The 13,689-nt window shown below is 35.0% G+C and overlaps 1 protein-coding gene across 2 annotated transcripts; it reads left to right on the forward strand.

The window, feature by feature from the left end:
* The first annotated feature begins 22 nt into the window (after positions 1-22).
* Positions 23-13,350, forward strand: LOC141317230 (phosphorylase b kinase regulatory subunit beta-like). 2 transcript variants are annotated; one of them, XM_073832998.1, is made up of 8 exons: positions 23-75; positions 3,494-3,584; positions 8,498-8,700; positions 8,839-8,973; positions 11,145-11,274; positions 11,420-11,527; positions 12,206-12,346; positions 13,065-13,350. In XM_073832998.1, exons 2-8 carry the CDS (start codon positions 3,564-3,566, stop codon positions 13,200-13,202), a joined length of 876 nt encoding a protein of 291 aa, XP_073689099.1. In that variant the 5' UTR covers positions 23-75; positions 3,494-3,563; the 3' UTR covers positions 13,203-13,350. The 2 variants fall into 2 exon arrangements, with proteins under 2 accessions (XP_073689099.1, XP_073689100.1); XM_073832999.1 differs by lacking the exon at positions 3,494-3,584 and adding an exon at positions 5,978-6,068.
* Positions 13,351-13,689: the final 339 nt, after the last annotated feature.

A 13,689-nucleotide genomic window follows, 5' to 3' on the forward strand; every position in this document is an offset into this window, starting at 1 on the left:
ACCTCCTTTGTGCTCAGAAAATCTTAAAGATGACTTGGAAAGAATCTACAGAAGAGCTGGCAGCAGGAAGCTTTGGTAAGACTTTCCACTTTTCACCACACTCTGCAGAAGCATTTACAGTTGCACTTACATTTAAAGTCAAAAGTTTACATACACCTGGCAAAAATGTTAATTATTTTACCAAAATAAAAGGGATCATTCAAAATTCACGTTATTTTTTATTTAGTACTGACCTGAATAAGATATTTCACATTAAGAACATTTACATATAGTCGACAAGAGAAAATAAAAGTTGAATTTATAAAAATGACCACCATTCAAAAGTTTACATAAGCTTAATTCTTAATACTGTGTTTTTACCTGAATGATCCGCTGCTGTGTTTTTTTGTTGTTGCTGTTTAGTGATAGTTGTCCCTTGTTTGTACTGAACAGTTAAACTGCCTGCTGTTCTTCAGAAAAGGCCTTCAGGTCCCACAAATTCTCTGGATTTTCAGCATTTTTGTGTATTTAAACCCTTTCCAACAATGACTGTATGATTTTGAGATCCATCTTTTCACACTGTGGACAACTGAGAGACTCATATACAACTATTACAGAAGGTTCAAACATTTACTGATCCTCCTGAAGGAAACACGATGCATTAAGAGCCAGGGGTGAAACTTTTGAACAGAAAGTTTTTCTTATTTTGCCTAAATATATATATATATATATATATATATATATATATATATTTTTTTTATTTAATACTGTCCTTCAAAAGCCACAGAAGATTCTTACATGTTTCCCAGAAGAAAAAATAACTTAAAATCACCCTGATCTTAAAATTCCAAAAGTTTTCACCCCCACCTCTTAATGCATTGTTTTTCCTTCTGAGGCATCGAGCGTTTGAACTTTCTTTAATAGTCCCTCACTTGTCCTAGGTGTGAAAAGATGGATCTCAAAAACATACAGTCATTGTTGTAAAGGGTTCAAATACACAAAAATGTAAAAAAAAAAAAAAAAAAAAAACAACAGCACAGAATTTATGGGACCTGAAAGATTTTTTCTGAAGAACAGCGGGCAATTTAACTGTTCAGGACAAACAAGGGAATCATGAGTAAATTTTTCTAAAAAAAAAAAAAAAAAAAACACAGCAGTGGATCATTCAGGTAACAACACAGCATTAAAGGTTGTATCAGCGATTTCTAGCCTAAAACATAAAGTGTCAATTTCAGCTGACCTTTCTTCACGATCCGCTCGCTGCCTGCCCCATAAATTGTCTGTGAAAAAACCGCGTCTCTCTGGTCAGCCTAGGGTCCGAGATATGCCAAAAAAACAATCGGCACTACCAACCTTTCCACACATAAACAAACAGTGGTCCAACCAATCAGCGTCAGTTTTGGTGTTGTGGGACTTTTCCTACTGGTGCAGGTATGTGAGGGAGGCGGAGCGAAAGTCCACAACACCAAACCCCTGACGCTGATTGGTTGGAACACTGTTTGTTTATGTGTGGAAAGGTTGGTAGTGCCGATTGTTTTTTTGGCATATCTCGGACCCTAGGCTGACCAGAGAGGACGCGGTTTTTTCACAGACAATTTATGGGACAGGCAGCGAGCGGGGTCGTGATGAAAGGTCAGCTGAATTTGACACTTTATGTTTCAGGCTAGAAATCACTGATACAACCTTTAAGTAGGGCTGTGCGATTAATTGAAATCGTATCGAAATCGCGATGTGAACATGCACGGTTTCTAAATCGCCTTACAGCACGATATTTTGCACGCACTCGACTGATACTTTTCCCACAGCATGCTATTTGAACCGATCACAACACAGCACGCCTAAACAGAGAGCAAGAACATGCCAACTTTCATGCTTGAAACCAGAAATGGTAACGCTGGTTTTCTTAGCAGAAAGCAGCTAGACTCTGCCAGTGTTCTAATTGTTTTTGTGTGGGACGCTGTGGTCTGGGTTGTTGTTTTTTCAAACACACGCACGCACATACGCACACACATACTTACGTTTTGCCATAGGTCTGTTCTAAAGACATTTTGTTCTACCTTTACTAGGCAGGGCTCGAAATTGTGAACGTTTTGGTCGCATATGCTCCCAAAATTTAATCTGCGTGACCTGAAATTATATTTGGGACCATTCGTGCGTGTGCGAGAAACTGTTGTGGTCCGACTTGGTTTCATTTCTTTACCAAACTTTCGCTAGCCTAACTACTGCACAGACTGGTGTGAGCTGATACAGTGACAGGTTCGCCATTCTCTTTTTCGATTGTGAAAAATAAAAGGTCTCCACAAACCGCTTTTGAAGAAATATAATATATTTCGTGCTATAGCGTACATTCTGTCAGATACAATTCTGGCGCCTCCGTGTCCATATACGTTACTGTACAACTTACGCGGCATTCATCCACATCAGATGATAACTCCGCGGCAGAGTTCCACTCACACAGGGGCGTAATTTTCACTGGGGACATGCTTTTCAAAATCCTGTTTGTGTCCTCTCATATTTCAAATGGTTTTGTTATAATAATCTCTTTTATTGTAGAATGCACGCTCAGCGCCTTTGAGAGTCTCGCAAGATCGTTAAAACCAAACCAAAAGTAAAACGCGGACGCACATTCAAAAGCAATTTTAATATCCCGCGTTTAGAGAGTGACTCCTCAATGCGCGCAAATTAGGCTACATAAAATATCTAGGCTGTTATTATTATGTGGGCTATAAAAAATATATTGTGCAGTTGTCTATAGTTCTGTATCATGCTTGAAAAATTCGGTCTCTATTTGCACTTTGAATATTGAAAGAGTAGCCTACTTTGATCATGTGCTTGTAAAACATCTGCTGTTAGAATCAGCCATGAAGAATCAAGATCAGTGCATTACTAAAAAGAAATTGGGTGCGCCTACATTTTTTTTGGTGCTCCTAACTTTTTTCACCTGCTAGGTGATTTTTTTTCCGCCTTCTGTTTTAGAGACATGTTACAGGTCTTTGATCAAGATCTAATTGTTTTCCTTTAAAAAAAATGTTTTAGATTCACACTGTAAAACATGTCTGCGTCAAAATCGTGATTAAAATCGAAATCGCAATACTGTTCAAGAAAATCGGGATAGGTTTCTTTTGTCCATATCGCACAGCCCTAGCATTAAGATTCAATTGTATGTAAACCTTTGAACAGGATCATTTTTATAAATTTAACTATTATTTTCTCTTGTGGACTATATGTTAACATCTTTCATGTGAAATATCTTATTCAGTTCAGTACTAAATAAAAAAACATGCATTTTGTATGATCCCTCTTATTTTGGTAAAATAGTTAACATTTGCTAGATTCTGCAAGGTGTATATAAATTTTTGACAACTGTATTTTTTATTTGTGGGGTAAAAATGAGCAACTCTTGATATGTTTATGGTTGTTCTTCTTTTTATCTATTCTTTGTTTATGTCTAATGTTACATACAACTGAACACACTATGCGCATATATATTTTTAAACTCGCAAACCTCATGTAGGCTGGCGGTGCGTAATGCTGCGGCCGTTATCCAGAAGTTTGCCGGTTCTATAGCTCCTCATATAACCACTATGTTGGTCCATGGCAAGCAGGTAATTGGCCAGTAGGGCATATGACCTCTGCATGTGTAGTTTAGCTGTTGTCTCTGTGCCGACGGACGTGTTAACTCATGAGCACGCAGCACCCATCCTTTGTTGTTGTTTTTCTTTACATCCGCTCACTCAAGCTGTTATTATCATGCACAGAGAAACCATGCAGCTCATTACTTGTTTGTCTTTTCCTTTTTATAAATTTTATTTTGCGCGTATGGTAATTTTTTTTTTGGAGGTGAGCTATTTTATATCCTTCATAACACAAATTGATGTCTCATAGCTGGGGTTACCACTGTAACAGTGTCTTATTTGCAATTTGTTTGTGAGCTAAAACCCATTATGTCTGTGACAGTATAACCTGTTCATAATACTTATTTATATTAATTCCTAAAAGGAATCCATCAGCTAAACATGAAATTGGTGAACATTAAAATTGCTCAAATTACGCTGAAGTCATGGATTCAATTTCCAGGGAAGACACCTAGTTATAAAACCGTAATGCACTGTACATTTGGATAAAAGCGCTTGCCGTATGAATGAATAAATCAATGGACATGTAAATTACAAAAGTGTAGAAAGTATAACTTTGTATTATTAAAGCGCAGTCCAGGAGCAGCAACATCAGGGTCTGAATGCCCAGTGCCACTTTGTCACTTTGAGATGCTGAGCTCTCCTGATCGTTTTCATCCCAGAGGACCCAGCTTGAAATATTAATGAGGATTTAAGTGCTACAGGGGGTCAAAATTTTGTAATATATAACAACATCTCATTTATTCAAATGAGCATCTTGCTGCATTACAATTAGATTTTAAAAGTCTAAAGTTCAAAGAAGTTTGGCTGGGTTCACAGAGTTCTTGTAATAAGCTGTTTTGATGATACAGTATATGTGAAATGAATTACTTTTGACCTCCAGCTACATAATTTTTTATTGCTTATGACTGAGGCAGCAAGTCTTATACAGTAGTGTTCAAAATTTTAGGGTCGGTAAGATGTTTTAATCATCTTAGACCATTTAAGTTGTAATTTGTTACTGATTCCAGATTACATGACAAATATTGTAGTTAGTAATGTAATCAATTACATTACACAATTTAGGTAATATAATCAGACTACTTTTGGATTACTTTTAGATTACTTTTGACCTAACTCGTTTATCACGTTGATTTAAATAGGCTAATCTTGTACCATAATAATAGAAAATTACAAAGAGTAAGAAAATATATTCCATTTGTTGTTATTAACAACATGAAGTGCATTAAACATTATATTACCTCGTGGTTTCCCAAACTGCAAAAGAGTTTCATAATTATTAATTAAATCATAAAATGCTAAGTTAAAATAAAGCATTTTAAAATTAAAATAAAAAAAAGAGCTTACAAAAAATGTATTTTATTTGTTTACCCTTTAATAACATCAGAGAACCAATGAACATGCAAATGTGCAACTTAAATATTAAAATATTTATTTAAAAAAAACAAGGGTACTTCATGTAAATATGTTAGGTGAAAGAGGATCAGAGGTCAAAAATGTTTGTGAATTTGCACATTTTAATGTGTTTGAAAGACAAAAGCCTTAAGAAATACATGGTTAAATAACCTACTGAGTGCCAAATCAAATACAAATCAATGTGTTCATCAGTAGTTAATGTAATGTAGAAGCACTTCTTAAATCTGAAAAAAAAAATAATAATGTTAATCGAGATGCTTTGTCGGCAACTTGAATAATGACTGATTTTTGTGTGAATGCCCACAAAACTGGATGACTTTCTGAATGTATATAAGCATTAGGCTATTGTGTAAATAATATGTAATCATCTAATCCATAAAAAGTAACTGTAGTCTGATTACGAGTATTTTAAAATGCAATTTTATTTTTGGAATTTGATTATGTAATCTGGATTATATGTAATCAGTTACTACCCAGCTCTGAATCTTCATGCTCACCAAGCATGCATTTATTTGATTTAAAAAAGTTACAGTTATTTTAATATATTTTAACATGTAATTTATTCATATAATGACAAAGCTGAATTTTCAGCAGGCATAATTCCAGTCTTTAGTGTCACATAATCCTTTAGAAATAATTATAATATGCTGATTTGCTGCTCAAAAACATTTCTTGTTGCATTTCTATGTTGCAAACAGTTGTGCTGTTTAACATTTTTATAGAAACTATAATACTTTTTTTTATAAAAAAGTTCAAAAGAACGTTTGATCAAATCAAGTTTGATCAATCTTACAGACCCCAAACCTTTGAACAGTAGTGTATATATAGTACGAATGAACTATATTTTGTAATAGGCTGTAGTCCAGTGCTATTTATGTTTGGCTCCACTGAATGAGAATATCAGATTGAGTGAGAAAATCTTTGTTGTACTGTGTTGTGTTCACCAGGTCCATTGTGCGCCTTGCTGCCAGTCTCTTAACTAAACTAGTGGACAGCCTTGCACCCAGCATTACTAGCGTTTTAGTGCATGGCAAGCAGGTAAGTGGAAAAACAGGAACAGGGGCCTAAATAATTGATATGAACTAAACAAAAACTCAAGTCAACAATATGAATTTCAATCAGAGATTTCCCACAAACATTTTAATGTTCACTATACTTAGGTTAAAATTAGACTCAAATTCACATCAAGTCACGATGGACTCCTCTTCCTATTATGCAACCTGATAGTATCTAATTGCATCAGTCATCCCTGCCAAAGCTAACCTGCTGCCCTTTAATTTGACACCTAACTCGTTCTGCAGTAAAATCGCTTTTACCTAGACCTCCTGCAAACCACCCCATTGTTTGTGCTTCACATTTAACATCATTGTACATTTACCTTTTTATTTGCTTTGTTTTGAGCCAAACATTATGTGTGGTGTGGGGTGTTTGTTTAATGAACTGCCATAGTTTCCCAATATAGGCCTGTTTAGCCCCTGGTGGTTGTGAAATGATTCATCAGAATAGCGCAGTAGTAGTGAATCTGCATATAAATTGCATCCTAGGGGCCTAATGTTGTGGGTAAGATAAATGGGTACGTTTTGGTTTGAAAATGGGTCATTCTTTGCATACAAGAGCAGTCTGAGCTGACCTGCATGTGGAATTATTGAGTCTTAGCCTTATTTAATTTAAAGAAGCTGAGTTCTTCTGTCTGCTCCCTGCTTAATGTGTACTTGGGTAAATTGCCATAGTAGAGCAATATTGATTGCTGAGAACTGCAAGGTGATACAACAGCAGATCATACAAAGCAAACCACCACATACTTAAACCACACTTAAAAATATATGCATTTCATTACATAGATAAACCAAGTGGCATCTGCTAATAAATCATACTAGACATTTTACTAGAAGTAATATTATTTTTCTGGGCTGTTGCTTTTTTGCAGTTACACCTGCTCTCTAGGTGATTTTTTTTCCACTAACATTTGCCGACCACATACACTACCAGTTAATTTAGATTTTAAATGTTTTTAAAGAAGTCTCTTTTAGTCACCAAGCCTGTATTTATTTAATCCAAAGTACAGCAAAAACTGTTTGAATTTTGAAATATTTTCACTATTTAAAATAACTTTTCTATTTGAATATATTCTAAAGTGTATTTTATTCCTGTGATTTCAAAACTGAATTTTTAGCATCATTAATCCAGTCACATGGTGCTTCTGAAATCATGAAATCATTCTAATATTCTGATTTGCTGCTCCAAAAACTTTCATTATCATGTTGGAAACAGAGTATTTTTTTCTGGTTTCTTTGATGAACAGAAAGTTCGGCATGAACAGCATTTCTGTGAAATAGAAATCTTTTGTAACATTATACTGTAAATGTCTTTTATCATCACTTTGAACAATTTAAAGCACCCTTGCTAAATAGAAGTATTTCTACAATTACACATTTTCTGTAAATAAAAAAGCTTTTTATTTCAGATAAATGCTGATCTTTGGATCTTTCTATTTAAAGAACCCTGAAAAAATGTAGTCAACTGTTTTAAATATTGATAATAATGATATAAAATGTTTCTTGATCAGCAAATCAGCATATTAGGATGATTTCTAAAGAGTCCTGTGACACTGAAGACTGGAGTAATGATGCTGAAAGTTTATCTTTTATCACAGGAATAAATTGCATTTTAAAATATATTCAAATAGAAAACGGTTATTTTAAATAGTGAAAATATTTCAAAATGTTACTGTTTTTGATGTACTTTGAATTAAACAAATGCAAGCTTGGTGAACTGAAGAGACTTGAAACATTAAAATCTTACTGTTCAAAAACTTGACTGACCCTTAATTGCTGCTATCTTTCTTAAAAAGTCTGTAAATGACACTTGATTTTGTTATTATTTTTGCATTGAAATTTAGAAAATACAAGTGAATTTGATAAATAAATATTTTTTAATAAAACACAGTTATAGATATAAATCAAGCTTTTGGCCCATGGCCTTTAATTAAGTTTAAAAATTAAAAAGTTTAGGCACCTCTGATGTATAGCAGTATGCCAAATGCCTGCCACTGTAATAATGTTGTAATTTTTAATGTTTAATAGAACATCTTAGACTTATAGGCTTATTACCAGTTACATTAATATTATAGGAGTTTTTCTTGAAAAGAATGTACTGGAGTGATTCATACAACACACTCTCATGGCAATTCCTAACTATTTAATGCTTTGGATTAGTCATTCTTATGCTTTTATGCGACTTGACTTCACCCATCTGATGGTTAAATTTAGCAATGGATCTTCATTCCACAATCTTTTTGAAAAAGTTGCATTTCCCATGAGATCATGTTGGATGTCTACATTTTAAAAAGAATAATCCTAGTCTGAGTCATTGCAGTACATTCAAACCCATTCAAAGAAACAACCAAAAATGCATCTCTGAGAAATCATTCATCATGATACAAAGTGACGGCAGTTCTGTTTCACCAGGTGACTCTCGGCCTGTTTGGGCATGAAGAGATCGTGATCTCTAACCCCCTGTCTCCAGGGGTCATTAAAGACATCATATACAGCAAGTGCAGCCCCCACGGCGAGCGAGAAGCCGTGGTGCAGCAGGAGCTCGTCATTCACATCGGCTGGATCATCTCCAACAACCCAGAGCTGTTCAGTGGCATGCTGAAGATCCGTGTGGGGTATGTCATCATCACTTCTAAAACAAAACATGCTCACTTTATTAAATAATCAAATCTATTGGACAGGTCATTTGTATCAATTATTTACATGGGTTACCTTTCCTTAAACTTCATTTGTCGTGCTTATTTTGCAATCAGATGGATTGTTCAAGCTATGAAGCATGAGTTGAAGATTCGTGCTGGTGACATGCCACCTCAGGACATCTACCAGATGTCCCCTAGTGATGTCAAACAGCTCCTGCTGGATGTCCTCCAGCCTCAGCAGACTGGCAGGTGCAGGATGCCCACCATCTGTGTGATACTGTAGATACCTGCCAAGACTGAATTATCTGCTGTGTCCAAACGCAACAGCAGTATACAGTTTATCATCATTTGATTAATTCTAGTTTTTAATTGGGCAGCTGAGGTTAATTATCAAGAGAATATTGTCTTCTGATAATGTAGTTGTAATGGTTTATTAGTTTATTGTTTGACATTGTCAAACTACAGTTGGATATATGTATACAGCAGAATGCAAAACGTTAATTATTTTATCAAAATAAGAAGGATTATACAAATGCATGTTATTTTTTATTTAGTACTGACCTGAATAAGATATTTCACATAAAGGTTTACATATGGTCCAAAAGAGAACATAATAATTTCAATTTATAAAAATGACCCCGTTCAAAAGTTAACACACTCTTAATGCTGTGTTGTTACCTCAATGATCCATATTTGTGTTTTTTCGTTTAGTGATCGTTGTTTGTGAGACCCTTGTTTATCCTAAACAGTTAAACTGCCCGCTGTTCTTCAGAAAAATCCTTCAGGTCCCACAAATTCTTACAAATTCTTATTCTCAACTATTACAGAAGGTTCAAATGCTCACTGATGCTTCAGAAGGAAACACAGTGCATTAAAGGAACACTCCACTTTTTTTGGAAATAGGCTCATTCTCCAACTCCCCCCGAGTTAATAAGTTGAGTTTTACCGTTTTGAAATCCATTCAGCTGTTCTCCTGTTCTGGCGATATCACTTTTAGCATAGCTTAGTATAGATCATTGAATCCTATTAGACCAATAGCGTCGCGTTCAAAAATGACCAACGAGTTTCGATATTTGTCCTATTTAAAACTTGACTCTTCTGTAGTTATATCGTGTACTAAGACCGGTGGAAATGCAAAGCTTCAATTTTCTAGGCTGATAAGATTAGGAACTACACTCCCATTCCGGCGTAATAATCAAGGAAGTTTGCTGCCGTAATAAGGCCGAAGCAGGAGCAGTAATACGACGCAGCACATGTGCAAATGCTAAACTAGCTGGGAACTCATTTCTGATAATACTCCGCCTGCTTCGGCCATATTACGGCAGCAAACTTCCTTGACTATTACGCCGGAATGGAAGTGTAGTTCCTAATCTTATCAGCCTAGAAACTCACAGCTTTGCATTTCCACCGGTCTTAGTACACGATATAACTACAGAAGAGTCAAGTTTGAAATACAACAAATATGGAAACTCGTTGGTCATTTTTGAACGTGATGCTATTGGTTTATTAGGATTCAATGATCTATGCTAAGCTATGCTAAAAGTGATATCGCCAGAACAGGAGAACGGCTGAATGGATTTCAAAACGGTAAAAATCAACTTATTAACTCGGGGGGAGTTGGAGAATGAGCCTATTTCCAAAAAAAGTGGAGTGTTCCTTTAAGGGTGAAAACTTTTGAACAGAATGAAGATGTATACATTTTTCTTATTTTGCCTAAATGTAATTTTTTTTTCATTTAGTACTTCCCTTCAAAACCTACAGAAGATACTTACTTTATTACCAGAAGACAAAATAAGTTAAACCCTGATCTTAAAATTCAAAGTTTTCAATCCCTGGCTCATAATGCGTCGTGTTTTCTTCAGAAGCATCAGTGAGCATTTGAAAATTCTGTAATAGTTGCATATGAATATGTATCTCAAAATTATACAGTCATTGTTGGAAAGAGTTAAAATACAGAGAAATGCTGAAAATCCAGAGAATTTATGGGACTGAAGATTTGTTTTGAAGAACAGTGGGCAGTTTAACCATTCAGGACAAACAAGGGAAATTTCTTGCATTTTGTATGATCCCTCTTATTTTGGTAAAATAATTAACATTTTCTGCAAGGTGTATGTAAACCTTTGACTTCAACTGTATAAAGAGAGAGAGAAATAAATTATATATTAAAATATATTTAAAATATATTAAAATTAAAAAGTTATTTTAAAAGTGTAATATTTCACAATATTACTTTTTACTGTATTTTTGATCAAATAAATACAGACTTTTGAGCCTATAAGAATTATTTCAAAAAGCATAAAAATTTTGACCCCACATTTTGAAAACGAAAAATCACTTTTTTCCCTAAAGAGTCCTGCGTTCAAGGTTTTCTCCAATGCAACTGTTTTGAGGATTAATTTTAATCTTCCATACTTCCATAGATCATGGCTCAATAGACGTCAGATCGATGGCTCCCTCAACCGCACACCTCTCGGCTTTTATGACCGTGTTTGGCAAATCCTGGAGAGAACCCGTAATGGCATCATGGTTGGAGGAAAACATCTCCCTCAAGTAACTCTTCTAAATCATTTAAATATTTTTTGGAACTATTAAGCATGGTATTGTTGAGGATCAATAGGTTTGGATAAATACTTGCATCATTTTAAATGTGTTCAGAATTTATAGATGAACACTTCAATCTTTCACTCTTTTGCAGCAACCTACTCTGTCTGATATGACCATGTATGAAATGAATTTTTCTCTGTTGGTGGAAGACACACTGAAGAACATTGTTTTGCCTGAGTACAGGCAGATCATTGTGGAGGTGAGGCACAGTTTGTCCCTGCCACAACCTTAAAGGATTAGTTCACTTCCAGAATGAAAATTTCCTGATAATTTACTCACCCCTATGTCATCCAAGATGTTTTTGAGGAAAACATTCCAGGATTTTCCAATGCAGGATTTTTCCAGTTTCAATGCAGCTTCAAAAGTTAAAACTATGATTTCTGACTATTTGGAAGTTGAAAAAATGACATGGAGATTTTCACCCTACCCTACTTTTTGAACTGGAATACACAGACGAAGCGTGACCTTTCCTATGTGAAAGTCATGAACAAGCAACGCAGGGCATTTATGGTTAGAAAGTACATAAATGTACTTTTTTTTCTTAGAAAATGACCAATCATTTCATTAGATAAGACACTTATTCCTGGGATTGTATAGAGCTCTTCGAAGCTGAAACTGCAATTCGGACGTTCAACCCATTGGCTCCCATTAAAGTTCACTATCTGGACAAAAATCTTGCAGTGTTTTCCTCAAAAACCTTAATTTTTTTACAACTGAAGAAAGAAAGACATGAACATCTTGGATGGCAAGAATACATTTTTATTCTAAAAGCGAACTAATCCTTTAACATATTTTTGCAACACTTACATTTGTAATCTGACATGTCATCCGCCTAATGTTTGACCCTGTGTTTGTGTCTTTGATGACCTGAATGCAGCTGTTGATGGTGGTGTCAATTGTGCTGGAAAGAAACCCAGAGCTAGAGTTTCAGGAGGCTGTGGATTTGGACCGGTTGGTTAAGGATGCCTTTGCTGACTTTCAGAAAGACTGCAGCAAACTGGATGGGTCTGAGAAACAGGTGAGGGTTGTGATCAAATGTTTGGATCAATCTACAAAAGTTGGGGGTAAATAAAATTTCTAAATGTTTTAGAAAACACTTATGGCTGCATTTGTTTGATCAAAAACACTGTTAAAACAGCAATAATGTGAAGTTTCAATTTCAATATATTTTAATATGTAATTTATTCCTGTGATGGCAAAGCTGAATTTTCAGCATCCATTACTCCAGTATTCAGTATCACTTTTTTTAAAAATAATTTCTAATATGCTGGTTTGAAAACATTTGTTCTGCTCAATATTTGTGAGGAAACTGCAATTTCTTTTTAATGTTTTTTTTTTTTTTTTGATGAACAGACACTTCAGAAGAACTGCAATTTTATAAATGCCTTTACAGTTTCTTAATCAATTTAAAGCATCCTTGCAGAAAAAAAGTATTCATTTCTTTTGAACAGCACTGTATATTTTAGTAAAACAGACAATATATTTACTGAACACACTTTTTTCAATGCTTTCACCTTCCATAATTATGTAACGTCTTTGAATTATCTTCACTTGGTGGCTTTTCTAAGTAAATAGTCATACACACAATGAATTAATCAGCGTATAATGTAATTAAAAGATTAAGAGCAATGATATTTGATCTAATTGAAAGGACAGCAGCCATTATGAATTTGAATAGCACGTCTGCTTGCATTACCATTTCGTGGTGATGTTACTAAGCTAACTACATTCCACAGGATAACATGGAAGCCTTCTACAACACACCAGCCCTGGGGAAACGAAGCACGTCCAGTTACCTGACCAAGGCAGTAATGATCCAGCTGCTGCAGGGAGAGGTGAAGCCCAGTAAAGATGACCCATGTTCTGTCAGCTAACGCACCACACACTCCTGTCAGCCTTAAGTAGACTCCCATACAAGCCCAGTCATGCTAACATAGGATTGTTTTTGTCTAGAATATATTATATAGTATATAAATAAAAAATATATTCTTTCAGGACCTTGACGGAAGGACCTGCATCTATTTAAAAAAACACAGTTTACCTCCCACAGCTTATTTAGCTTCAGAAGCATTACACTTGGCTATGTGTGAAGAACCACATGCCTTATTTTAAACTGTTAGTCTAAGGTCAAAATCCCCTAACATCATACAGGAAGGTACTGAACTAACTGCATGTTATTATTTTAGGATGTGGGTCAAATAAAGTGATATAGATGGTGTTGGTTGTGAACATAAATGTGAAGCTAGAAGTGTTTTTATTTTGAGCACTGATTATATAGTATACAAATTTATCTTAACTTTATGTAGTTTGTTTTTCAATTTGAATCTGTTGTCAGTTTACCTCAGAGCTTATGACTAATAG

This window comes from Garra rufa, unplaced genomic scaffold (genome assembly GCF_049309525.1).
Source record: "Garra rufa unplaced genomic scaffold, GarRuf1.0 hap1_unplaced_518, whole genome shotgun sequence".
Classification (NCBI taxonomy): Eukaryota; Metazoa; Chordata; class Actinopteri; order Cypriniformes; family Cyprinidae; genus Garra; species Garra rufa.

Coding starts and splice junctions, on each gene's coding strand:
- LOC141317230 (XM_073832998.1), top strand. CDS start 3,564: ATGTTGGTCCATGGCAAGCAG. Junction 8,701..8,838: donor ATGCTGAAGATCCGTGTGGG/GTATGTCATCAT, acceptor TTTTGCAATCAG/ATGGATTGTTCAAGCTATGA. Junction 8,974..11,144: donor CAGCCTCAGCAGACTGGCAG/GTGCAGGATGCC, acceptor ATACTTCCATAG/ATCATGGCTCAATAGACGTC.